General features: G+C 43.2%; 2 protein-coding genes across 2 annotated transcripts in view; both read left to right on the top strand.

Moving 5' to 3' along the window:
- LOC135697482 (N-acylneuraminate-9-phosphatase) overlaps positions 1-24,112 on the top strand; it is a 50,456-nt gene that overhangs the window by 10,399 nt on the left and 15,945 nt on the right. The gene's annotated exons all lie outside the window — the stretch shown is intronic.
- Positions 269-2,918, top strand: Neurochondrin (neurochondrin). The gene has a single exon (XM_065216988.1). The coding sequence runs from the start codon at positions 573-575 to the stop codon at positions 2,754-2,756; it is 2,184 nt and encodes a 727-aa protein (XP_065073060.1). The 5' UTR covers positions 269-572; the 3' UTR covers positions 2,757-2,918.

Here is a 24,112-nt window from a genome sequence, read left to right as displayed (position 1 = left end):
GTGTGTGTGTGCGCGCGGTGAAACGAAACATGGGAAGTACTGTCAAGACGCAAAAGAAAAGAGGAAATTCGAATCAAAACAAAATCATGCATGGCGCGGATGTCGTCTGTCAGCAACGAAAATTAATTTTCTCCTGTGCTTGTTTAAGCTTAATGCGATTTTAAGAAGCATTTTCAATTTAAACTAAGGTAAATATAATTTTTCATTGCGTTGTAGAGTCCAACTCAATTTCCATAATCCAAATCAGGTCATTTGTGTCGCAACATTTGAAGTCAGATCGACCGGCATCGGTGTTCGTTTTTTTCCAAAAATAATCGGAAAACTCTGAAAGAGCAGAGAGCGCACGAAAATACACACATCCGCACATCGCACACCGGTGTTTGTTTGTGTGTGAAAAGCCAATTTTCCGAGAACGGGAGAAAAGTCGAACCCAGATTTTCGGGAACATGCTCCCGCCTTGATCAGTTGAGATTCGACAACGGGACCGTTCGGACCCCCCAGAGCAAATTTCGCAACATTGCGCGTGTGCGACTTGGTTAGAAAAGTAGAAAAGTACCATATAAGGCGAAAAGATGTCGGACCAAATAAGCGACCCAATCCGGAAGTGTTCCATCATACTGAAAAACGCAAAAAGCGACACGGAAAAGTTCGCCGCACTGTTTATGGTGACGAAGCTGATCAAAGGGAAGGATTGCAACGAGGCCGGGAAACGGCTACTGTTCGATTCGATCGGACTGGACTTTGTGAGGCGGCTGCTGACGAGCAAGGATGTTCCGGATGCGTCGGCCTACCAGAGTGTGGCACTGTCGATTTTGAGTTGCTTCTGCGAGGATGAGCAACTGGCCACACACAAGGACATGCTGGACAGCATTCCGGTGTTCCTGGGTATCGTTTCGACGTGCGACGATGAAGAGTACGATGATAATTTGATTGTGATTAACGAGGCGTACCATTGCCTGCAGAGCATTGCCACTCATGAGAAGGGACGGCAGGCATTGAGAGAGCTGGATGTGGTCAGGAAGATGGCGCAGGTTTACACCGAGCAGAGTTTTCAAATCGACGAGGCTTTGACCCTTATTGTGACGTTGGTCAGTCACTTTGGACCTTCGTCCTGGGGAGAGGATCCAAAGCTGTTCCACGCCCTGATGCAGCGAGTCTCGTTGGACTTCGAAACGGATCATGCTGAGAGGAAGTTTGAACTGGCGGAGATGATTGCCGTACTGCTGTCCACGTGTCGGCGTGAATTGATTTCCAGTACGGTTGAGGGCGAGATTTGGCCCGAGTGTTTGTACAAAGGAGTCAGCGATGTACTGACGAGTAAGATCGGAAAGGCGCAGCGTGATCCAACGCTAAAACTGACGGCTAATGTATTGGAAATCCTGGGTATTGAGTGGACGCTACACGATTCGGAAAATCCGAAAAAGTTCTTCCTGCTCCTGTTGCAGCTGGCCGCGATCGAAGTGCGCATGCAAACGGATAACAAGAGCTTCAATCAGGTTATGGGTCAGGCCGACCTCGTCACGGCTTGTTTCATCATTTTGGAGCTATCGATGAATTACATGTCTACTGATCAGTTGGACTTGGATCAGAAGGACAAGCAGCAAGTATACACCGGCTTGAAGGGAGCCTTTACGGGAGTGTTGTCCGTTTTAACCAAACTCTCGAACGACACCAGGAAGGACAAACTGCAGCCGAAAGAGAAGGCCTTTGCTTGTGCAATAATCCGAGTGGTCAGCGCTTGGCTTTCCCAGGAGACTTCTGCCCTGAAAGGACAAGTTTTCAAATTGCTCCCATTCATCTTCAAGTTGGCAAACGAGTCCTTCTACGCTTCTCGTGATCATCGTATCAAAGCCAAGACCGAACCAACAGCGGAACAAGCTCCGGCAGATGTCCTTCGCGTAACGCTCCCGGCAATTTGCCATATTGTTGTCGAGGAGGACGCTCGTAAAATTTTCCTCAAAGAAAAAGAAGAACAAGTCCTCTACGACTGTCTGGTTTTCCATTGGTCTATCGCCCACTACAAGAAGCCCCCGATTCCTCGCGCTGAACGTCTCAAGCGTATGAACGAACCCGACCCGGAATTGACTACCTTCCAAATGGATGAAATGAAAGATTCCCGAACGGCTATCATCTCTCTGTGCAACATCTTCATGAACATCACCGTGCTGGAGCCAAAGTTGGTCGAAGAAAGCACCGTCTTCGCCCAGTTGATCCGTTTCATTTTCGACAATCTCCCGGAACTTAAGGACACCCCAGATAACCTGGTCATGCACGGTCACCTCGCCGTTCTCGGATTGCTCCTGCTGAAACAACAATGCTCCAATGTCAAAAAGAACGATTTCTCCATCTGCCGCTACATCCAAGCCACGATCCGATTCCTCTGGGATGCCTACAACATCGATGAATCCAATGATCCACAGGCACTCGTCGTCTCGCTGGCATACAAAGAGTACTGGTTCGAAATCATGGAGCTTTGGTTCCTGGGAATGCAGACCATGAGCGGAATCATCAAACTGATCCCGTGGATTTCCGAGTTTGCCATCGAATCCGGTTGGGCCGAGGGCATCATCGAGACCTTGCGGAAGGTGAAAATCGGAACCCTGCCGCCGAATGTCAAACTGGCCTACGAGGATTTCCTGTCGCAGCTGGTCGATGCCAATTCTTCGGTCGCCGCAGTGCTGAAGAAGGCTGACGCCCTCAAGGTTTGCCGGAACCATCGGATGATGGAACTGGGCAAGAAGCTGTTCGGCGACTAAGAGGCAATTTTGAATTTATTTGATTTGATCTTAAGAGAGCCTGTACTGTACTGCTGTGGTGATTAATGCAAACGTTTTTTGTATGTGTTTATCTGCTCTACCTTTTAAAAGTATGTATGTAATAAAGAAGCATTAGAGCTGTGTAGTGAACTTAATCCAAAACCCAAACCGTATCAGAAACTCACTTCATCCAGAAACGCAGCCCGGAATAATTTCCAAACCCTAAAATGGAGACGATTGCGACACCGAAGAAAAATGCATGTTCTTGTGGTGTGCCGGCAAATGACCGCCGCACCCAAGAAAGCAAAGTGTAGAGGTTATATTTAGAAACTTTCTTTCATTCCAACGCTCTCTCAGCAGCAGCAGCAGCAACAACAACAACCAGAAGAAGCTCATCGAACAACGCAGCGACGTGTGTAGGATTTCTGTTCTACACTCGGTCGGATCGGTGCGCTGCTGTGCGATCTAGGTCAATATCTGCCTGTCCATGTGCCCACTCAGTCCAAGGGGAGAGATGTCGTAAACACATGCCTTCTCCGTTTTTCATTTTTCATTTAGTCCATAAATATTGGGAAAGTAATGACTTTGTGCAACCCACGCCCTTTGCCGCGTGTGGCACAACTGTTTCTTTCTACGGTTGAAAATAGGGACCGAAAGGAATTTCACCATCAGCTCCAGTTGTTCCGTTTTTTTTGCGGCTACACCGGAATGCAGATGCAAAGTTCTCTAGCCAGATATTCTTCTTCTTCTTCGCATTTCAAGCTTATTGCGTGCTCTCAACTTAGTGTTCTAGATGCACTTCCACAGTTATTAATTGAGAGCTTTCGATGCCTGTACCATTTTTGCATTGGTATAATTGTGTGGCAAGTCCAATCATACTCTATGCCCAGGGAAGTCGAGAAATTTTCCAAGACCGGACCGGGAATTGAACCCAGCCACCTCCAGCATGGTCTTGCTTTGTAGCTGCGCCTTTATCGACTGAGCTAAGGGAGGCCCATTTCTCTTGATCTGTCCTCGAAATTCTTTGTTTTTAATTTATATTGTAGTCGTCAGAAGACTTAAGTTTTTTTTTAAACTTTATTATAGAGATTTTTAGCCGTTGGCTAGTTCATTTTTTTTTTTGCTTTATTAGAGAGATTTTCAGCCTTGGGCTGGTTCATCTCTTAAAAAACGAGGGGTGTGGTTCATATCTTCAGAAGGGAGTCCCCCTAATTACAGAGCTAATAGGAAGGGGAGGTGAGGTTCCAGAAGAGAACCCCGAGGATACGGAGTTAGGAGATGGGCGGGAGCTCCAGAAGGGAGTCCCCATAATAACAGAGTTTTAATATTTCAGAGTTGGGAATTTTCCTTTAATGCTACCGATGTTACTGTCCTTTTGAATAATCGTGGTCAAGTGGTCAAGTTCCGTGTCCTGTTCCTTTGTAGTCGCTGTGTTTAATGTTAGTGCCGTCATTTGTCCATTTCCGTGTCCTTGTATGTGCTTTGCTTTGTTCAATATCTTCGTTCATCCGTGTCCGAGTCAGTATTTGTTGCCGAGGTATAGTTTTGAGTCCGGATCATTGTCCGTTGTCGTTGCTTAGGTGTTCATAGATCAAATTTGGTTAATCAGACCTGCATCCTGAAGGAAGCAGAAAAGTGCAGCGATGCTGGATGAGTCATCCCTCAGGGCATTCCTGATGCTACCTGAGATCCCGTAAAGGGGACGGGGTCCGTGGTACTGGGGGCATTCGCATAAGAAATGCTCCACTGTAAGTGGAACATTGCACGTATCGCACTGTCGTCTGAATCCGCCTCCGCCTCCCATGTTGTGGGAGACTTTGGTATGGCCGGTTCTCAACCGGGATAGAATGACTTGAAGTCGGTGTTCAGGTGGATCCTCCCATTTCTTGGTATCCCCTTTTACCTTCCAGGTAAATAAGTCTCGAGATCGCATCCATTCGTTAGTCCAGCAGTTCTATATAGTGATTGTGATCCACCGCTTTATGTCCTGGGCCGGAACCTTTCTGGTGTAAAAGTTGGACTGTCTTCCGGATGCCGCCAGGTGGTCGGCTTCCTCATTACCTCTGATCCCACAGTGTCCGGGGACCCAGACAAAGGTTGTTTCCTTAGGAGCGAACTGCTAGATACCCTGGATCCAGGGGTGTTTAGCTGTGTCACACTGAAGAGCTGCTAAAACACTGGCAGAGTCGGAGAATATGACGATAGGTTTGTTCGAGGGTAGGGTGACAGCGACGAGAATGGCGGCTGCTTCAGCAGTGAAAACGCTGCATGGGTCTGGTAGTCGGTAGAAGGTGCTCAGCTCCGGATCGGTAATTCCAATACCAACTCTAGAAAGGTGGAATCCAACGGATTTAGTCCACGGTGCTGCCAACTACTGCAACTACAACTACTATGTCGTCTGCATACACAAAAATGTATATTTCCTTGGGAAGATTGTTGAAAACACCGTTCATCCGTATTAAAAACAGCGCGACTGCGATCACAGAGCCTTGTGGGACGCCTGTCTCCTCCGGGAAACATCTGGATCTATAGTTGCCAATACATACTTGAAAAGTACGATGTTGAAGAAAGTTCTTCATAAAATGGATAATGTAGCCGGACAGACCCCATTCCGCAAGTTGGACAAGCATGTCAGGCGTCCATGTCCGATTGTATGCCTTGGCGATGTCTAAAGTGGCTAGCTTCACATGCTGGTCGGCATCCCTCGCGTTCCGAAGTACCTGATTAAGTGTGGCGAAGTATGTCCCAGTGCCATGTGCGCTGGCGTGCTGGCGATGGTCAATGTAGCCGTTACTCTCCAAGTAGAGCACGAGTCTACGATTGACCATCCGCTCCAGCACCTTGCTGACACAGCATGTCAAAGAGATTGGTCTGAAATCCTTTGGCTCGCGACTCGCAGCTCCCTGCTTAGGAATTGGGTCAACTAGACTGTGCCTCCATTCTTCCGGAATAGTATTTCCTAGCCACTCGCTGTTGAGGAGGCTGAGAAGGGTACGTTTGCTTTCCAGTGGCAGATTTTTTAACAAATGTATCCCACTTCATCCGGGCCAGCTGATTTGCCGTGAGCCTTGAACAAGGCTAAGTCAAGCTCTCTTGGTCCGAAAGGTTGGTTAATTTCCAGTGGTAGATCGTCCTCCGGGATGTGAAAATTATTCAGCGAATGCGTTGTCGCATTTTTTGTGCGACGGAAATGGTCATCATATCCTTCAAGAGCCGAAAGAGTTGCAAAGTACTCCCCCATAGCATGTGCAATTTTGTCGGGGTCTCTGGTTATTAAGCCGTCTATTCGAATAGTCATGCCACGGTACTTTCGCTTACCGCTCAACGCATTGACTTTACCCCATAGGTCAGAAGCCGTCTGTCCAGCGTTAATACCGTCGATGAAATTCTCCCAGCTCAAGCTTTTGGCGGTACGGATGGTCTGTCTTCACTCGTTCCGTTTAGCTCTGTATTCAGTTTGTGCCGCTTCCTTCAAGGGGTGGTCCGCGGCAGTCGTTTAGCCTTAACAGCAACTTTTGTCTCAGGAGACCACCATGGTAATGACCTGGTTCCCGGGATGGGATTTGTCCGCGCGATTGATGTGGTTGCCACTTGGTAGACAGAGCTGATGAAATCCTGGATATTGTCCGGTGTCGAGTTGGTAAAATTAACTCTTATAGTCTCCTGGAAAAGTGACCAGTCAGCCATGGTTGGTCGTCAAGTCAATGATGGAGGCACCACATATACCAGTGGTCAGAGAGCAACATCTATAGATGTGTCCCTTGCTAGCGCCAACATAAACAGCAGACTCCTCTGGAGCACCGAGGAAGATCCCATGGGTAGTGATCATCACCCAGTGATGATCACTACCCATGGGATCTTCCTCGGTGCTCCAGAGGAGTCTGCTGTTTATGTTGGCGCTAGCAAGGGACACATCTATAGATGTTGCTCTCTGACCACTGGTATATGTGGTGCCTCCATCATTGAGAACGACAAGATCCAGTTTTCTGGCCACTTCCATCAGAGTGGAGCCTCTGGTATTTGCAATTGGGCTGCCCCAAGCGGGATGGTGGCCGTTCATGTCCCCTAGTACCAGAATGGGACCCTCGACGCTCTGGAGTATATTTGATAGTTGGTTACTAAGATCTGGTATTTTTCCACACGGAAGAGGGGGAGAGGTAGCTCATCGATTCTTCCGGTTCGCCTCCTAGCATCGTGCTATAAGGTACCAGGCGATAACCAGGGTAGTTGATCGATAGCTCGATGACGTCATTTCGTTGGCGTCTGCAATGGGAAATTCTCATAGCAGGCGTTGATGATGGGACGTTGTCGAGTTGTTGAATAGCACCTATCGTGGTAACTCACCGACTACCTGTCGATCTGCCAAATTTGGAAAGACGTCTGCATTGAATTGTCTCATATAATAATATTCCGCCCACTATATCACAAGAAATTGCGAGTAGCTGAGTGGAATGGAGATAAGTTAAGCATTGGGTACAGGACCAAGTCTCCCCTGGGTGGTGCCAGAAGATGAGCGCAATAGAATCATCAAGTTGCCATAAGGCACGGAATGAGACTATTGCATGGCTGGGTAGTCAAAGTCTTCCATTCGTTAGTCATGTCAGGTGGATTAGAACAGGTTTAGGTTTAGGGTGGGCGTTGGCCAGATTTGGATTTTTCAGATATAATCCTAAATAGGACCTAGATTATTTAATACACTAGTAACCTTAACTTCTGTCACAATGTTTCATTGTGACTAATCAACACTCAATGGGTAAAATATCAAATTTGCGGTAAATGTAAAAAAAGGTAACTTAGAGTGTAGAGCGCACTGCCGCGCACGATTCTGGGTTTACTTGATTGTACGTCATTTCCAAGTTATATATAGATACATTCATACCATTGGCATTTTGTATATTGCATATTTCATTTTTTTTTTGCTGTACGCTACACCAGCCAGCAAAGTTCAACAATCCATCGTTGCTTATGCCTTTGTTGTCGTTTGGAACCAGTTTTGCGAGGTAGGCGACTATTGTGCGTATTTCTCGCGTAACTTTTGAAAAGGGCCTATTTATAGCCTGAACAATACGTAAAGAGCAAATTGAAACATTGAACGTCGCGTGAAAGTGGAACTAAATGAAGGCCTAAGTACTTTTTTGTAGTTTTTAGTTTTCGGATTTGAAAGATCGTCGGTTGCAGTGGCCTGCTTACTGAGCAGAAAAACGCGGTCCCAGGTCCTTACATATCAAAGAGATTTATGGTAAAATCGCTTTTTGCTTACTGAGCAGAACATCATGAGTCTAATCTCAGACCCATCCACATTCAAGATTCGTCAATCGTTTTATTTGTTAATATGACTACATGGTAATAACAGCAACTCGGTGATTAAAAAGGTGCTTGTCTGCCTAGTGGCAAACGTTTTTGCTTACTGAGCAGAAGACCGTGGGTTTAGTCCCAAGCTCCTTCGCGTTATATGATCGTTAGGACATCAATTCAGCTTATCGTTTACCAAAACGAACCCTGCTGCAAACCCAACCCTTTTATCCAACATCCCAGTGATTCCTCGTGGAAGTGCAGAGGTGTTCTCGGCTTCCATCAAAGCGAGTGTCAACACAATCCTTCCCATTCCTTTCTGGACCTGTGTTCGGGCGCGGCCGGCGCTGGTATTGCCTAATTTAAGATCAACAGTTTTTACACATTGAGGATGATTGCTAGTCCCAAGCATCGTCTATTGGTTCTCTGTGTAATTACAGCTGATCTGGCAATAACAGAGTAGCAACCATGGGCGGTCAAGCAAGCTCAAGCTCAATCTATGATCTGTTCTTCCACAAAGCCTTTTCACCCACAATGTTTTATTGGAATCTGAAAGTGTTCTGCCAGCCCCATAGACCTATAGTCACTGTATTCATAGTCTGGCGGATAGAATCTCGGGAACCAATCGAGCAAATCACGACCAATAACAGAAAAGAGCACATCAGCTATTGTGAACAAAACTTCGGAAACGCTTTTCTCGTGACTCAAAGCTCGCCTACGCAAACTAACACCATCTTTGGGTTAGGGGAAAGTCTCCCCTATCCGATGATGCTAGTAATTTGCGTTCGATTGGCGAGGACAGAATAATCAACGTTTTGTTTATTTAAGTTGATTGTACCTTTTCAATTATTGGTCTACAATATATTGAATTGGTTCCGCTTTTTGAAAGATCGAAATTCTATCCGCCAGACTATAAATATAGCGACTAGGGAAAACAGCCCTATTGTTGCGGTACGTTAGCAGCGTTAGAAGCCTATTGTTGTGTATGGAGGTCTCCATACACAACAATAGGCTTCTAACGCTGCTAACGTACCGCAACAATAGGGCTGTTCCCCGATACATATACCCCATTAAGATTTCACAATGGCATAATTTTGGACTCAGTGCAGAAATTGAAAAAATAATGTGTAAAGATTTAATTAAGATTTAGTTTAGATCATATTGTGCTTTCATTATGCAGTCAAGACTTTTTAAATCAAAGCAACTTAACTTGAAGTTCTGCTTTTAAATTCTTGTTTAAAATTTGATTTAAGTTCATCTGTCGTTGAACTAACGATTATTGGTTATTTGTTTTGTTTAACACATTTTAGGTCACTCGTGACTAAACGAGGTGAAAAGCATGGATGCTAACTGTTTACGCCAGGCCCGTATTCAGTTGAACGTTATGAATGCAAAATCAGTAATCAAATTGATTTCATTGAGAGCAGGATTGGTTTTCCGTTTGATTCAACAGTGTAAAATGTTGCTCTCATTTTTGCTGTGTTAACAACCGTTAAGTCAACCAAAATGATATCAAATGGAGTATTCAAAATAAGTTACATCACAACAGCAAATTCTGATTTCAATTTGAACTCTAACTTAGCTCGGGAAAGAATTAAAAATGCACGTATTTGAAATTAATAGGGGAAATGACGGCTTCGACATGACAGACTATTTTCGGCAACTAAAATTGAAATGCTAATTTCACTAGATTTTCTTACGAAAACACTTCGCTGAATGCATTCAAACGATTCTTTAGGCTTTCAGCTTCCATTTCATTATATTTTTACCACTGAGAAAAAGTAATCTATCAGGGATTTCTTGAAATAAAACACACGCACTACAAAAACTTTGACCCGCTTTACCTACTTTTAGGTTCCTGCACTATAGTGCCGAGATGAGTGAAAAGAACTTAATTTTGGGTACTTTTTTCTAACTGTGTAGGTTGCTGAAAATACGTAAATTCCCCTACTTGTTATTTGCGGAGAAGCAAGTAACGACTGATATTTACTGTGCTCTTGAATTTGTAAAGTGTGGTAAGAAAAAGGACTCTAAAGGGAAATACCTCAACTTACAATGCAATTTAAATACCTACACACTTTGTAGATGAAGAAACCATGTACACATTAAGATCGCCAGTTTAACTCTACTGGAGCGTAGATTCGAAAACTACCAGCAGACCACAGAGACTCTCAAAGTTCAAAAGCATGTTTGCAATTAGTTTCACCTGCCAGGGTGTTTGCAGTTAATGTGAAACATATTTTTAGAAAGCGAATCCCATACTCACTATATACACCTATCGCAGCCATACCCCCACGTTATTAGTTTAATTTGAAAAATGAATAATCGTGCAAACATTTAAAAATACCTGGTAAATAAAAATTTCACAGAGAAAATATAAACCGGTGATTTGTTTTCTATTTAGTGGGCCTATCGTGTAATCATGTCATTTCATCTTGCGGGTACGTACCCAATTAATATATTTTCAGCATCATTCAAGACACACCGCTCACATATTTGCTAAAATATGAGTTCATTCACATTCGACCAGGGGCTTTTCGCTTCCCAGGCGCAGAATTAACCGGACAACCCATTTGCATCGAAGATTTCCGGCAACTTCACCATAGGTGACCCAAAATCGACAGGGGAAAAATATAAATATGCGAGTTGCTTCAAACTGTTGACAGCCCCTTCACGTTGATTGGAAGTCGTAAAATGTGACGCGTTTGTATCGCTCGTGGTCGTCACAGTAGGCACCCAGCGCGCACTCTGTTGTCGCCTTGGTAGGCCGTGGTAGGCGTTGTTTTCGAGCCGGCTTTTCGTGCTCAATTTCCACACACACGATCCACCGGCAGACGGGAGATCATCAGTAAGTGAAGGTTTTTGCTCGTATTCTTCCCATTCCACATGATGTCGCATAGTCCTGGTAGGTATCATTCGTGCTTTGTTTTTCTTTTCTGTTGAGATTTTCCGTATTTTTCGCTGTTCTGCTACCAATTCGACTTTTTAAAAATAACACTTCCCGGTTATGTTTTGCGACGGATGTCACTGCTAGACTTTGGTGAGACGTAAATTGCTGTCTTCGTGAGCAGAACTGCACGCGGTTTAATGGGTTTTACATCAACAACCGTTCTTACCAATGTAGGCCAGTTTATGATAATCCATTTTGAGAACCAAATACTGCTCGGCTGTAGCCCAAACATGATGACTACAGTCAACTCGATGTCCACTAACTCGATATCGAGTTATAGGGTAGAGCGCTACTTCGTCGTAATCGCCCATTTCCGTTCTATCGATCAGAAAAGATCAATAATATCAATGATTTCACCGTTCACAAATCAATAATAGGTTTGTTCCGATGCGTTAGTTCATTAGCTACAACATGAATCCTATTAGATCGCATTGTATGAATATTTACGCACATTGTTCTCAAAACAAAAGAAGCGCTCCTAGCGAATCCCCTTTTTCTTCGTTTATCCGTAGGACGAAGAAAATCTAATGGCGTTTCAATGCGTTTGGACGGAATTGAAACTCGTAGGACGAATTTAGAATCAAGAAGCAGTATTAGATTTTAAACAATATCTCAATAATTTGTGACTCTTTATCAAATCCAATGGGTATTAGAGAGGAACCTTCACAGGGTGTCGACTACATGGAAAAACCTGGAAAATCAGGGAATATCAGGGAATTCTTTTTTTGACCTGGAATATCAGGGAATCTCAGGGAAATATTTCTTCATAACAGAAATTTATTAATAAGTATGGCTGACTTCGCTAGTTTTAAACAACTTAATAACTGGTTGTAGTGTAAGGATGGTCTTTCATTTCAAATTTGAAATAAAGTTGCGAACTTGTGGTTGTTAAATGTTTGATGTTGCATTTTTGCAAGTTGAGCTAAAGTTATTCATATAGAATGGTATTTCGATGATTTTGAGCCTATTATAAATTCAGCTCCCACTGGGTGTTGCCACATTCCAGAGTTGAACCCAAATAAAAATTCATTTTCGTAGAGTCGCTAGACGTTTTTGGTTGTTGCAAAATTTAAGCTGCTAATGGAAATGTGCGTCTCTTAATAGATGTTATACCTAATTGCGTCTGACAAAATTTTACCTTCGAGTAGATTGGTGCGTCTGCTCGATCCAGCTGTGTCCAACAAAAATCGATCCCTTGAGCGTATTGGAGCGCCATTGAGTAAATGCAAGAATGGTTAAGAGTTAAGCTGGGCTTAGACCAGGCAAGTCATTGATCAGTTGAATTTAATTGACTTGAAAAATTGTGACTGGTTCAACGTTTTTAAATTCGAGTTAGTTGATCAAGCCAGTTGAATGGCATGGTTTACACGTTCAAGTAAGTTGAATTCAACTGAGTTAATGAATAGACTTGCCTTGTCTAAGCCCAGTTTTAAAAGAAGATGATGATTTTGTTTTTGAATACTTCTAGGGGTTGTTCCACCCTCCCCTTGGCTAGTTTTTGCACCTTGCTGTTGGTGGGCGGGCTTAATTTCATGCTTTATAGTGGAGTGTTGGAGACGGTAGGTTTATGGTCGGCGTTGCTGGCTCATGCCGCGATAGAATGGCGACATGGGCAGGCGATGGGGATTCCTAAGCTTCCCCTCTCTGATAAACCGCTGTATGAGAGAACCAAAGATCTAGTCTAGCAGTGATAGTATCACACTTGTTACTCCTTTTATTGAGAGCCGCGTCGTAGTACGCTTACGTATAGGCACTGACGTTGGGTGTGAAACTGGCGGGTTTTGCCGCAAATCACTCTTATTTTATTTATTTTTTACGCAGATAGATTTATTTGGGTTTGCAAGGGAATTATACTATTGAAATATTTCAGAAAGTGCCCAACAGTGCTCCTTCTATTTGCGTGACAAGCTTTCATTGTTGTTTTCATTGAAGTATTACTCAGAAAACAATGTTAAACATCATTTTTGTACATGGTATTGTAACTAATCTTATATGTGCTTCATTTTGATTTGGGATAAGTTTTTGAACTATGGCTCGGGATTTCCACTGTGGTGTGCTTCTATTGTGACATACCCATATGTATTTTTGTGGTGCCACATAGTGGAAACGTGAGAGCGTAGTTGGAACATTTACCCTATACAATATACAATTTAAAATTAGCTTGGAAACTAACTTCAAAGTGAAGCATTTTAGTCACTTGAAGGTGCCATCTGGGACGAACAAAGATATAAGATAAGATATGTAAAAGCCAGAAGTACTTGAAACACGTTAAATTGTAGTTTAAAAGCATCGGTTATGTAGGTAGATTAGAGGTTTCAGTTATTTATTAAATAAACTTCAATTATAGAATTCAGAAAGCTAATTAACATAAGAGATAGGACGCGGGGGGTCCGCTTAGGGAGGCGACTAGCCTATGAAGTTGTATAATAAATCTTCCTATTTAGTGTATTTGTTAATTACAGACAATGTCAATAGCGAAAGTCATATCTTCAACCAGGCGCTTACGAACAAGTGAAATTTTAGGAAAGATGTGTTAAATATGTTGATAGGTTTGAAATAAGAATTAGGATTGTTGTGCTTTAGTTTTCGGTAAGGTATGATGTGTCAACAAAGCCCTTTTGAGCAAATTTTCAAACATCAAATTGATTGAGTGATTTATTGAAAGACATTGCGTTGCGAAAATTGACAAGTCATACATCTAACATAGTAGTAGTAGCAGTGTCGCATAATCTTATCACAATTGCAGCAAAAAGTGCTTGAGGGGCCAGCAGGGCTGAATACGGATTAAAACACACATAACTACTAACACTAAAATGATCCCGGAACTAACACTTATCCATTGCACTTTTAGTTATTTATTAGTTTTATTTTTCTACTAAGTCATCTATGCTTCTTTCTATTGTTTGGATCAAGTACAACTAATACTAATCTACCTTTATGTATGTTTTACTCCCTTTTAACCCATTATCTTTATGAATGGCGAATCATATGACGTGAGACACGTACAAGCTGGAACTCAAAGAATTACTTCGAACAGGATGTCAAACAAATTCAGGACCAATCCAAATGAGACCAGAAACCAACAAAGCATCGGGGAGTTATATATTCTGGGAGAGGTATTTGATAAATAATCAAAAAGTGGTAAGTTAAAATCAGAGCCAAGGATCATGAGAGGTAATTGTCAATAATTCATTAATTAGTAGAAATCTCGATAACTTTTTCAATGGAGCGTATCGGCTTTTGTAGGCGGTGCGTTTGGTCGTCGATTTGGCGTAACTGGTGGCTCGCCCGCGCGTGCTGGCACTATCATCAGATAGGGGAAATTTTCCTCTACCTGCTGGTGGTGTTGATAAGCGTGTGCGAGATGCCGGTTGCGCCGGATCGACGATCGGATGCATTGTTTGCAGGAGCTGGTGCTTCCCTTTGAAAAAGTAATCGAGAAATAACCATATTATCCTGTAATTGATATTACTATTTCAATGAAATTAGTCATGACAGAGTAACAGATGGGGAAGGACAATAGACACAAGTTGACACAATAAACAAGACAAGTGGGGGTTAATACACAAGACAAAATGACAAAATAAGTGACGACAGAAGACAAGACTGGGACGAAAATCAACCTTTTAAAAAAACAAGAATGCGCAATTATATTATCAAAACTATTTGGATCAGCACAAAAACAACAGTGACCAAACGGGCACCATAGCCTAGGAACGTCTGTGTGTTGATTTAAAATAGAGGCTCATAGAAGCAAAATTTATCAATAAAAGGGGTCCAGTGTAGAGTTTTAGCAAGTTGCTGCCACTGGATCACTACAAAAAAAAAAAAGAATACTTCTAGGGGTTGTTCCATATTGTGTTCTTAACAGCTTGATTAGCTCAGAGAACTAACTAAATGAGAATTGAGGATAATGGTCTTGCTTGGGAGGATTTTTTTTTGTATTGCTTCGTGCAACACTTTTATTATTGAATAATGATTCAAATATACGTAGACAAGTCTTGCTTTGACAGCATAGAGTGGCTGTATTAAGTATTTTTGGTCTTCATTGAGAACCTGGTTAGCTCGTCAAATTAGCTTATCAGTAAAGTTTTAGTATTGTAATGTTGCTGCTATTACAATTTAAATGGCATTAACTTACATAATGTTGGAGGTGAAAACGCTTTCTTTTACGATTTCCCACCGGAGGAATGCACCCGCGAATTAGCTTTTGGTTGAGCGTATTATCCGGAATAATTTTCTCAAAATGTGCTCATTGGCAAAACAAATATAATGGGATTAAAAACAAGTGTTTCATATGTGAAATGCAGAGTGACCAGTGAACCGGGAAAAAGCTGGGAATTTGAAGTCATCGGGAAAATCCCGTGAATTTACATGACAAATCTGGAAAAATATACCTCGTCCTCTTTTTGAAAACAATAAGATTTCAAGACCCTTGGACCAAGGTATTTCAGCTTGAGCTTGAGCTTGATTGACCTCCCACGGTTGCTACTCTGTTACTGCCAGATCAGCTGTAATTACACAGAGAACCTTGCGACTAGCAATCATCCTCAATGTGTAAAAACTGATGATCTTAAATTAGGCAATACCAGCGCCGGCCGCGCCCGAACACAGGTCAAGAAAGGAATGGGAAGGATTGTGTTGACATGACACTCGCTTTGATGGAAGCCGAGAACACCTCTGCACTTCCACGAGGAATCACTGGGATGTTGGATAAGAGGGTTGGGTTTGCAGCAGAGTTCGTTTTGGTAAACGATAAGCTGAATTGATGTCATAACGATCATATAACGCGAAGGAGCTTGGGACTAAACCCACGGTATTCTGCTCAGTAAGCAAAAACGTTTGCCACTAGGCAGACGAGCACCTTTTTAATCACCGAGTTGCTGTTATTACCATGTAGTCATATTAACAAATAAAACGATTGACGAATCTTGAATGTGGATGGGCCTGAGATTAGCCTCATGATGTTCTGCTCAGTAAGCAAAAACGGTTGCTCTAAGGCCACCGAGCCCCTCATATCACATAATACCGTTGCTCAAATTTGTGTATCCATTCAAACCCGGAACCAACGACAACAACGAGTTTCGCAAAATACACGATACACAAGCGATTTTACCATAAATCTCTTTGATATGTAAGGACCTGGGACTGCGTTTTTCTGCTCAGTAAGCAGGCCACTGTAACCGACGATCTTTCAAATCCAAAAACTAAAAACTACGAAAAAGTACTTAGGCCTTCATTAAGTTCCACTTTCACGCGACGTTCAATGACAGGGTCCTATCCAGGATTACATCTGAAAAATCCAAATCTGGCCAACGCCCACCCTAAACCTAAACCTGTTCTAATCCACCTGAAATGACTAACGAATGGAAAACTTTGACTACCCAGCCATGCAATAGTCTCATTCCGTGCCTTATGGCAACTTGATGATTCTATTGCGCTCATCTTTTGGCACCACCCAGGGGAGACTTGGTCCTGTACCCAATGCTTAACTTATCTCCATTCCACTCAGCTCTCGCAATTTCTTGTGATATAGTGGGCGAAATAGTATTATATGAAACAATTCAATGCAGACGTTTTTCCAAATTTGGCAGATCGACAGGTAATCGGTGAGTTACCACGATAGTTGCTATTTAACAACTCGACAACGTCCCATCGTCAACGCCTGCTATGAGAATTTCCCATTGCAGACGCCAACGAAATGACGTCATCTAAAACTAAAACTAAAACTCCCAATAGTGAAGAGGATTCCAGGACTCTTAAGAATACTAAGGAACGCGAGTTTTGAGGGGGCAATTCAAAAATAATTCTGCGAAGATCATAAGGAAAAACCAAGTACAATTCCAAGTGCATTTCGAATGGAATCTGTAGAGAATGTTAATGATAATTCCATGCAATTTCTAGAAGAATTTATAGGAGAACTTCAAGACAATTCTGAGCCAAATTTGAAGACAACTCTAGGTGGTAGAATTTTTCCTGGTGTTAGCAGGGATGGGGGATTACAAGTTTTGTAGGTAAGTAGGCCATTTTCAATTGTCGGTCGAGAATCTGAAGTGAATTGCATGGAAATTCCACGGAGAGTTTCATGCTAATTTAAATAAAAAATGAAGCACCAGCGAATTCTTAGTATTTTACGGAGAATTTCCAGACTATTACAAAAAAATCAAGGGATTTCCAGAGAGAATTTCAAGTTTATATTAGAAGAATTCTGGAAAGATCTCTGTGACAGGATATTAACCTAAAGGAAAAGTTTGAGAACAATAAATATAAGCCGTTAAAGTTTTGGGATAAATTTTCATACACAAATTTTTGAAGACTTCAAACCCGTTGCAGAACCAAATTCAAGATCCAGCAAAGGTTCTGTTGTCTTGTAAATTACCCATTTAACCTTCGGCTTAATCGCATTCAGTTTTATGCTTAATTAAAATACCTAAACAACGAAAATTTCCAAAATTCCGGGAGAAAAACGAAAAATTTCTAATAGAGATTTGCTGCTCACCATGAATATGGAGGAGATCTCGATAATTGTATGCCCCTAGGGTATAATTCGGATCCTTTCCGGTTTTGGCAACACTAGATTTCTAACGCTTTATTTTAATTTGAATTTGTACTGGACCGCTCTTTATGGGCTAAAGGTCCGTGTGGTATTTCATGAAAAAATGTCCATAAAGCACTGAGGAATGTTGATGGGGTTATATTACCAAAAACGGGTAGGCACTGTATCTGGAATTTTTTTGAAAATTACTGGAAAATCAGGGAATATCAGGGAATTGTGTTTTCTTCATTGAGTCGACACCCTGCTTCATTAAAAATACACCGATTTATTAACATCCAATGGAGATGTAAAACATCCAACATGGTGACCAGCAAATCCCGGTTAGTGATTTTTTAATCAATCATAAAACTGAATGCGATTGACCCAAATAGAGGGGGTGTTTACATATATGCTAGTTCATTAGCTCAACCAGCTCAACTAAATAGCATGAATTTAAGTTGTTCCTGAAATCTCATGCTGGTAGTTGCTGACGCCCTGTTTACATTATGCTGACTACTTTTTAGTACAGTTTTAGTACACTAGCACCAGCACACGAATTTTATTAGGCTAGTTGGTTGAGCTAGTGAACCAGCGTATATGTGAACACCCCAATAAGACAGCAGAACATTTCCTGGATCTTGAATTTTTTTCTGCGTTCGAAGTCTTCAGAATTCTGTATTCGCTCAGAACTCTACACAGCATTTCTTTGGAATGTTTTCAAGAATTTCCTTTAGAATCATATCCCTTCTCAGAGTTTGTTTTAGAATTCCTTTAACAAAAATTCGAGATTCTTTCTGGCCTCTTGAAAATGTCTTTATAACAGTTAAAAAATTCTCTACAGAACCAATCCAAAACATTCATGAAATGCATTCTAAGGCTGTGCTCCATTTGGTGAATTTTCACTTAAATTTTTCAGATGGAAATTTTTCAAATAAACCTGCTATTGTACCAGACTTATTTCTGACATACCAGGTGATGGAGAAGTAACCGATGAATTAGCTACAAGCTGTAGCATGCCATGATAATATGTAGTAACGAATAAATTTAGTTTCAATTCATCAATCATACCAAGCAGACCTATTCACTCAATTGTCCCATTGGGCCCAGACAGTTGCTATAGAAACGGCTCTGTTTGGTGAAGAAGAAAATTTTTCCAATTTTTTCGATGCAAGAAATTTTTGAAGAAAATGGGTGGTGAAGGCTCGGGTGGACGAGAAAACGGAAGAGCCCCGGCTAATGGTCGAATGCCAGGAAGTTCAGTTTCGTTTCCGGTGAGAAAGATTCTACGCGGCGCGGAGAGCTACAGCTCCTGGTCCTTCGTGACCAAGATGATCCTGATCTAGGAACGAACGTGGTGGACAGTGAAGGAACAGCAGGAGGGCGATCCGGCGGTTAGTAAAGATGTTTCCGAGCAAGCTTTGACCACGATATGCTTGAACATCGATCCCAAGATTTATGGGCTGGTGCGCAACGAAAAATCCGCGAAAGAGGCTTGGGACAGTCTGCGGAATACGTACGAACATAGTGGTTCCACCACGAAAATTGGACTGCTGAGAAGGCTTACGGGGATCCGGCTGGTTGGCGCTGAACGCGATGAGGACATCATATGCCAAGCGACGCAGGAGTAAGTGAACGAACTTTTTACGACAAGTCACCAGCTATCGGAGGTCGGTTTCGAAATCGACGATACTTGGTTGACGAGTCTGCTGATGAAGGGTCTACCGAAGCAGTACGAACCGATGATCCTGGGATTGGAGTCATCGGGTATGAAGCTTATGGCGGACGTTGTCAAGGCGAAAATTTTGCAAGATGTGAAGATCAGTAAGAAGCCAAGCGAAGATGGAGCGTTCCACACAAAAACGGAGCAGAAGAAACCTACCGATCCATCGAGCGTGAAGTGCTTTCGGTGCAAGAAGTTGGGACACTATGCGTCGCAATGCCAGAATAAAGCCAGTGAAAGGAAGGAAACCCGTGGGAAACATAGTGGCCATGCTGCATTTTTTCGCGGCGGTTAATACGGTACAGTCGATCAAGGACGATGTAGACTGGATTTTTGATTCCGGAGATACAACACATCTGTGCCGGAAAAAGGACCATCTGAAGGCTGCAGAGGATGTGTCACTGCAGCTGCTGTTGTTGCCAAGGGCGCCGTCAATTTGGAAGCAGACATTGGAGGTATGTCTTGTGAAATCACCATTACTAATGTTCTGTGCGTTCCAGATTTGGCGTTACATTTGTTATCCGTGAGCGAGATGTGCCAGTACGGGTATAAGATCATGTTCGACAAAGACTCTTGTAAAGTTGGCGATCGGACAGCATTCGGATGGACTCTACAAATTGGCGTTGGCTAAAAGTTCATAAGTTCACTTGGCTCGAGGGCAGAACAGCTTCCAACTATGGCATCAGCGGATGGGCACCTATCGGCTGGCTGCATGAGGAGACTCAGAAGCATGGTAACTGGAATGGAGTTTGAGGATACAAATTCCTTTCAATGTGTGCCGTGTATCCAAGGCAAGCACCAACGACAGCCGTTTAAAGCGAAGGGTCACAGGACTGAACGTTTGCTTGAGCTGATCCATTCTGATCTCTGTGGGCCGATGGAGACAACGTCGATAGGAGGACGTCGATATTACCTAACGTTTATCGACGATGCTAGCAGGAAGACGTTCGTCTATTTCCTGAAATCAAAAGCAGATGTGTTAGAAGCTTTCGAAGATTTCAAGTCGTATGCGGACAACCAGACGGGAGATGCGCCGTTACCTTCGGCGAGCTGGCATTCATCATGAAACCACGGTTCCGTACAATCCGGAGCAGAACTGGCTAGCAGAGCGGATGAACCGCATGTTAGTGGAGCGAGCAAGAAGCATGTTATGCGATACTGAACAAGAGAAGCGATTCTGGACGGAAGCAGTAGCCACTGCTTTTTACGTGGTCAACCGATCACCGACAAAAGGCCTACCGGTCACTCCCGAGGAAAGGTTCACTGGAAATCGTCCCGATTTATCGCACCTTCGTGTGTTTGGAAGCGAGGTTATGGTGCACGTTTCCAAAGAGAAGCGACGGAAGTGCGATGCGAAGTCTGAGGGGTGTATATTCATAGGCTACAGCGAGAACTCGAAAGCGTACAGAACGTAGTAGTTAGCCGTGACGTGATATTTTTGAGCAAAGACCGAATAATGCTGAGAGAAGCTGATCCTGTCGCACAGGCAACTCCTATCGAAAAAGTTGTGCGGAACGAACAAGAGGATGCGGAGGAACAGGACGTTGACGAAGGTGATCACGAATCAATAATGGATGAGGACGAGCTCAGTGACAGCAACAAATCCTAGAATGGCGACAACGATGATACTTTGATTGATGCGGATCAACAACCTGCACAAACAGAGGGCCCACAACAGTTGGTGTGGCGCAGTGCGAGGGAGCGTGTAACTACAGGCAAGTATCAAGATTTTCATTTGGGTTCCCCAGTTACCCGAGGTCCCGGACAATTTGAATGTCGAGCCATAGACGTTCCAAGAAGCGATTACGAGTGATGAAAGCAACCGTTGGAAGGACGCAATGGTTGACGAGTATCGAGCGTTACTGAAAAAACAAACCTGGGAGCTCACCGATTTACCAGAGGGAAGGAAAGCACTCCGCTGCAAATAGGTGTTCAAGATCAAGACGAACCCCGACGGATCCACAGAGCGATACAAAGCCCGTGGTAATCAAAGGCTTTTCTCAAGTCAAGGGCATCGATTACGAGGAGACACTCCATATATATGGAGCAGCCGGAAGGATTTATCATCAACGGAAGTCCGAAGAAGGTTTGCAAGCTGAAGAACGGACTGAAACAAGCCAGTAGAGTATGGAACCAGAAGCTGGATGGTGAACTCCAGCGCTTTGGACTCACGCGGTCGAAGTTTCTCATTGTGGCGGTATACGTCGACGACCTACTGATGTTTTCCAACAACCAGCGGTGGGTGAACGAAGTTTTTGATGAAGGATCTCGGATTGGTCAACAAAGTCCTTGGAATCCGAGTCGGGCGAGGAGACGGAACTGTGTGTTTGGACCAGGAGCAGTACATGTTGAAACGATTCGGAATGAGTGACTGTGATACAGTAGCAACTCCGGCAGATCACAAACAAAAACTATCGAAGCAAATGAGCCCTAGAACTGAAGAAGAACGGAAGCAGATGCAGAAAGTTCCATTCCGGGAGCTGGTAGGAGGTCTCCAGTTCCTAGCGCAATGTACCCGACCGGGCATCAGCTTCGCCGTTAACGCAGTCAGTCATTTCTGCAGCGACACTGGATAGCAGCAAAACGTATTTTGCGGTATCTGAAAGGGACGAAGAATATGAACCTTACCTACCGCAAGCAAGCAGATAACGGTTTTGTTGAATTCAGCGACGCAGATCGGGGCAACGACACGCGACGCTCTATCACCGGGTATGTCTTCATGCAGTCAGGTTGACTGATTTTGTGGAACTGTCGGAAGCAATCAACCGTGGCGACGGAGGCTGAATACATGGCGGTATCAGCGGCAGCACAAGAAGCCAAGGTGGAGAGGACTACGACAGGAACTATCAGGGCAAGACGGAACGATAACCATCTTTTGCGACAACCGGAGTGCGATTCACCATGCTGAAAGAGAAGTTGGATATTCACCACGCAGTAAGCATATCGATATCCGACATCACTTTGTTCGTGAGAAACTGGAAGAGAAGATTATCAAGTTGGAGCACGTTGGCAGTCATCTTCAAACAGCAGATCTTCTAACAAAGGCGGTTCCGGTCCCTAAACTTGAAGCTGGACGACAAACAATAGGGATTGGTAGAATTCTCGGTTAAGAGGGGACGATGGAGAAGTAACCTATGAATTAGCTACAAGCTGTAGCATGCCATGATAATATGTAGTAACGATTTTAGTTTCAATTCATCAATCACACCAAGCAAACCTATTCAGTCAATTGTCCCATTACCAGGAATCAATTTTGACAAACTAAACACCTTCTTGAAAATCGGACGATCAACAACAATTTTTGAACATTATATTTTTTTTTCGAAGTGTCAATATTAATTGAAAATTCACCAAATGGAACACAGCCTATGGTTTTTTTTTTCGAATTGTTGATGATTCATACAAAAATTCACTGTAGCATCCTTCAAGGACTATATTCAAAATTAGCTTGAACTCTTTTAAAATTGAAATTCTGCAAAGAAGTATCTTACCTAAATTCTTCTCTTGATACTAAATTACTTTCTTTAGAATTCACTTGAAATTATCTCTTATTATAAGGTCGAGAATCTTCCATTTTTTTCCGAAAAGAGGCCGAAGTATTTTTTTTCCGGTTTGTCATCGGTTTGTGATTTCCAATTCTCGGCTATTTTTCCGGCTCGCTGGTCACCCTGATCCAAGTATGCCTTGAGAAAATCATCGGCACAGTTGCGCGGCGACGTGTTGGCAAACACGTTTCTGATTCCAAATTTTTACTGCGCTTTTGGTTTACTCTAAACTTGGTTCTATTTTCGACTATGGTGATGATTTCTCGCAGCGTCGTCGTCGGGCGAATGGAGTTTGTTTTTCTCGTTCGATACACGCTGGTTCTATGCATTATGTCAATTAGCACTAGATAACCGGCTGAATGCATAACGTTTTCTGGAGAATTTGTTTTGGCCTAGGAAAGTTTATTTATTTATCAATGCAGGATTTGCATGATTTCCGTCTCGAACAAAAAAATCATCACCATTCGACATGGCAGTACCAATCAAGGCAAACTGCAAAGGGGCTGTCTGAAAGCCAAGTTGACTGTTAGCTACGCCAGTGTTTATAGGGGAAGAAGGAGATGCTCACATTGCAATGAGCATAACTCAAAGGTAGAGGGTGGTTACATTTAATGATTTCTAATGTTTCTTCGAGAGCTTGGTTTAAAGGCTTGGGCTTAAGTCGTGACTTTTTTCGCGTGATGAGTAGAGTTATGTCCAATCACTACTCGCTGGATGCGCATCTCCATAGAACAAACCTTGTGGACAGCCACATCTGTCAGTGTGGTAACGGTTACGATGACATCGATCACGCAGTTTGGCAATGTATGGATAATGACACCGCCAGAGAGCGACTTTTGAATACCCTCGAGGCCCGATAACCAGTGATGCAAAATATCATGACACTCACGTGACACTCGTCTTCGCACCAACCGACTATGGCTGACAGATCGTTTTGTCACGCAGTGAGAGTAAGAGCCATGGCAAACAACAATCACCAGTAATGGTCGCTGCTCACAAGCAAAACGCTACACTCGCTGCTGATGATGAAAAGCACAACGAAAACAGTGAAGACTTCTGCAGTACGATCATGAGAAAAAGCGAAACGACAGAAGAAAATGAAAACAATGCCTACGCATTCCAAGTTCGTCTCGGCAGGCGCGACTGTGTGAGTTACAAACAAAGCAGGCAACATGAAACGGAAGCTGTTGGGTTCACTCACCAACACACTCAAATAAGCAAGTAAAGCAGCAACTGCTTCAAAACGAGCACAGATGAGTGTCGTGATTGTCGGGAATGACCAGATCGGCGACGGATCACAACTGAAGACGACAT

This window comes from Ochlerotatus camptorhynchus, unplaced genomic scaffold (genome assembly GCF_037179485.1).
Source record: "Ochlerotatus camptorhynchus isolate MF236.1 unplaced genomic scaffold, CSIRO-AGI_Acam_v1.1 ptg000070l, whole genome shotgun sequence".
In the NCBI taxonomy this organism is placed as follows: domain Eukaryota; kingdom Metazoa; phylum Arthropoda; class Insecta; order Diptera; family Culicidae; genus Ochlerotatus; species Ochlerotatus camptorhynchus.
Note: the sequence above shows the minus strand (reverse complement) of the source record. Positions and strands in the feature narration are given on the sequence as shown.

Coding starts and splice junctions, on each gene's coding strand:
- Neurochondrin (XM_065216988.1), top strand. CDS start 573: ATGTCGGACCAAATAAGCGACCCAATCCGGAAGTGTTCCATCATACTG.